General features: G+C 41.9%; 1 protein-coding gene across 1 annotated transcript in view; it reads right to left on the bottom strand.

The window, feature by feature from the left end:
* The window catches only part of LOC101858630, a gene marked incomplete at its 3' end in the record, with an annotated part of 236,379 nt that overhangs the window by 31,187 nt on the left and 202,633 nt on the right, over positions 1-2,559 (bottom strand). Inside the window, 1 exon segment of the mRNA XM_013082928.2 lies at positions 255-335. Coding sequence (XP_012938382.2) covers positions 255-335 — 81 coding nt within the window.

Here is a 2,559-nt window from a genome sequence, read left to right as displayed (position 1 = left end):
ACACACACACACACACACACACACACACACACACACACACACACGAACGCGCATGTTTGAATCCATCCAACTCTCATACATTACTTGCTAACCTGACAACACTCAAATGCATTTCAAAAGTGTGCACATTCTTAGATAAACACGAATACACACATATTATATAACATACACACATACACACATACACACACACATAGGAACTCACACGAGCGCGCATGCATGCGCTCATTCAAACAAGGAAACAATCTACTCACCACGTATCTGCGAAAGAGATCTCGAACAGCAGGGGGGACTCCCGGAGCCTTGCTCACCACCTCCAGTGGGGATTCCCCCTTCTGTAGACAAAACATAAAGGTTACAATAATTTATCTATATATCTATATATTATACAAAAGTGGACTTGGGAGGATTTGTGCATAAACTCCTCCCTTATTACCTAACCCACACCTTTGAAACTCTGCAGGCGTCCACAGCATCCATGAGGCTAGGACCTAACTTTAAAAAAAATCCTCGCAAACTGCTTTCCCCGATTTTTCCAAAATGCTTTGTTTCGTCCACACAGAGTTCTAGCATTTCAATGCTGTTAAATGCAGTGTTCAAGACATATGTGAGGCAGCGTGGTGGAATCAGGCTCTCGTCAATATTTGGGCATGTAAAGTTATTGATATCATCTTAAAGCTTTTTCACTTGTCTTTATTTGGATGCAAAAAATATCCATTTACCTTGAATACAAGTCGAGATATTTGCAAAAGAAGGAGGTGGGGGTCTCCTGTTTCCAGAGGTAAAATTAGTGAGAAAATGACGCCAAAGATTAGTTATTTCCTTAGCTTAAGAGTCCGTGGTAACTGTGGTAACTGAAGATTTACTTTTTTATGCCTTTAATCAACGTTTTTCAGAAAAATCCACACAGAAATGAGTTCTGAAATAGACATAAAATGTGTTGTGCCAAAAAGCAAAAATTTGATAAAAATTCACAAACCTGTGGAAAAATGCAAGTTTCTTCTCTTTGATTATTTTGACGAGAGCCTGATTCCACCACGCTGCCTCACATATTTCAAGACTTCCGCTCACATGCTGAGCACACTTAACCCACAATGACTTGACGATTAAGTTCTTTCATCGAACGGGGGGCTCAGCTAGTTATTAATAAGGCAAAGATCCCTCTGTCATCAAAAGCACGAATTAAAAAAAAAATCAGAATAGAGTACTCAATATCCTTGAGGTTAGTGAAGGAGAAAGATCAGGACGGTGTGCTTTTCATGATTCAGAGCATACGAGGAGAGGAATAAGGCAAAAACCCGATCGCTCATATCTGCTTCAGGCCTGTCACTTACGAAAGTCATCATAACTCAAATAATGTATTGTTTTTAAAAAACCAAACCCCGTCTTTTTATCGTTTTCACAGACCAACACCTCAAAGGCACTTGGTGAACAACTTGCTACCATAGAAGTACAGCATTGATGATTTCTTAATTAAGGTAGATTATCGTGGTGCGTGCCTGTGTGTGCGTGTTTGTGTGTGTGTGTGTGTGTGTGTATGTGTGTGTGTGTGTATGTGTGTGTGAGTGTGTGTGTGTGTGTGTGTGTGTGTGTGTGTGTGTCTGAGTGTGTGTGTGTGAGAAAGAGAGTATTTGAGGGAGAGAGAGAGGAGAGAGATAAAGATGTAGATACATAGAGAGAGAGAAAGAGAAAGAAAGAGAGAGAAAGAGAGAGAAAGAGAGAGAGAGAGAGAGAGAGAGAGAGAGAGAGAGAGAGAGAGAGACGGGGGGGGGTACATTGGACTGAGGGCATAAACGATTAATTTGGCCAACTTGCAGAACTTCACTGTTCAAATGTAAAAAGGTCAGAAGGTTTCTGAAAGGATCTAGTCCTTCCACAAGACGCTCCTTTCCCCACAAAGTCGTCTAAATAGACTCCAATCCACCGTCCAGCTGAAAAGGAGAATTCAACGTTCAACGCCATCGAGACAAAAATCGAACCATTAATTTAACGGTGGTATCGGAGGCCATATCTCTGGACCGAGACTTGGACACTGGTGGTTATCTTAGCTGTCTGCCGGGCAGTCGGTTGGTTTAACCCTATCCGTACGTCGTGTTTTACTATCGTGTCCATACGACGAGGGGAACTCTGTGCCACCACTTTCCAAAGAGGAAATTTAATCGTTAATACGATCCGTACGCTTTGCATAGCAGTCTGTCAAAATGATTATTTTTTGAAATACTGAAAGTTTCATAGAGATCTTCGCTCTAGAAGTATTCTAAAATGTGAAGAATACTACCCCGGGGGTACAAAATGACCCCAGGGCGTACGGATAGGGTTAAAGCTACTTCTGGATCAAGGTTACATCCCTTTGTAGATACTTTTTTGGCTCAAATCCAGCACAAAGTCTGAGAAATCCGTGTTGTTCTACACGTATTGTTATAAGCAAGCGACGCTCTCTCGACTACAAACAAAGAAATATCAGGCAGGAAAAGGAAGGGAAGCTGAGGTGAACGGAAGGAGGTTTGGCGGGGCTGGGTCGGTGGGTTGGCTATTGCTGTTTAGTGCTGAATGTGTCTA

This window comes from Aplysia californica, unplaced genomic scaffold (genome assembly GCF_000002075.1).
Source record: "Aplysia californica isolate F4 #8 unplaced genomic scaffold, AplCal3.0 scaffold00200, whole genome shotgun sequence".
Taxonomy (NCBI): domain Eukaryota; kingdom Metazoa; phylum Mollusca; class Gastropoda; order Aplysiida; family Aplysiidae; genus Aplysia; species Aplysia californica.
The sequence above is the reverse complement of the archived record's forward strand: the minus strand, read 5'-3'. Positions and strand labels throughout refer to the sequence as shown.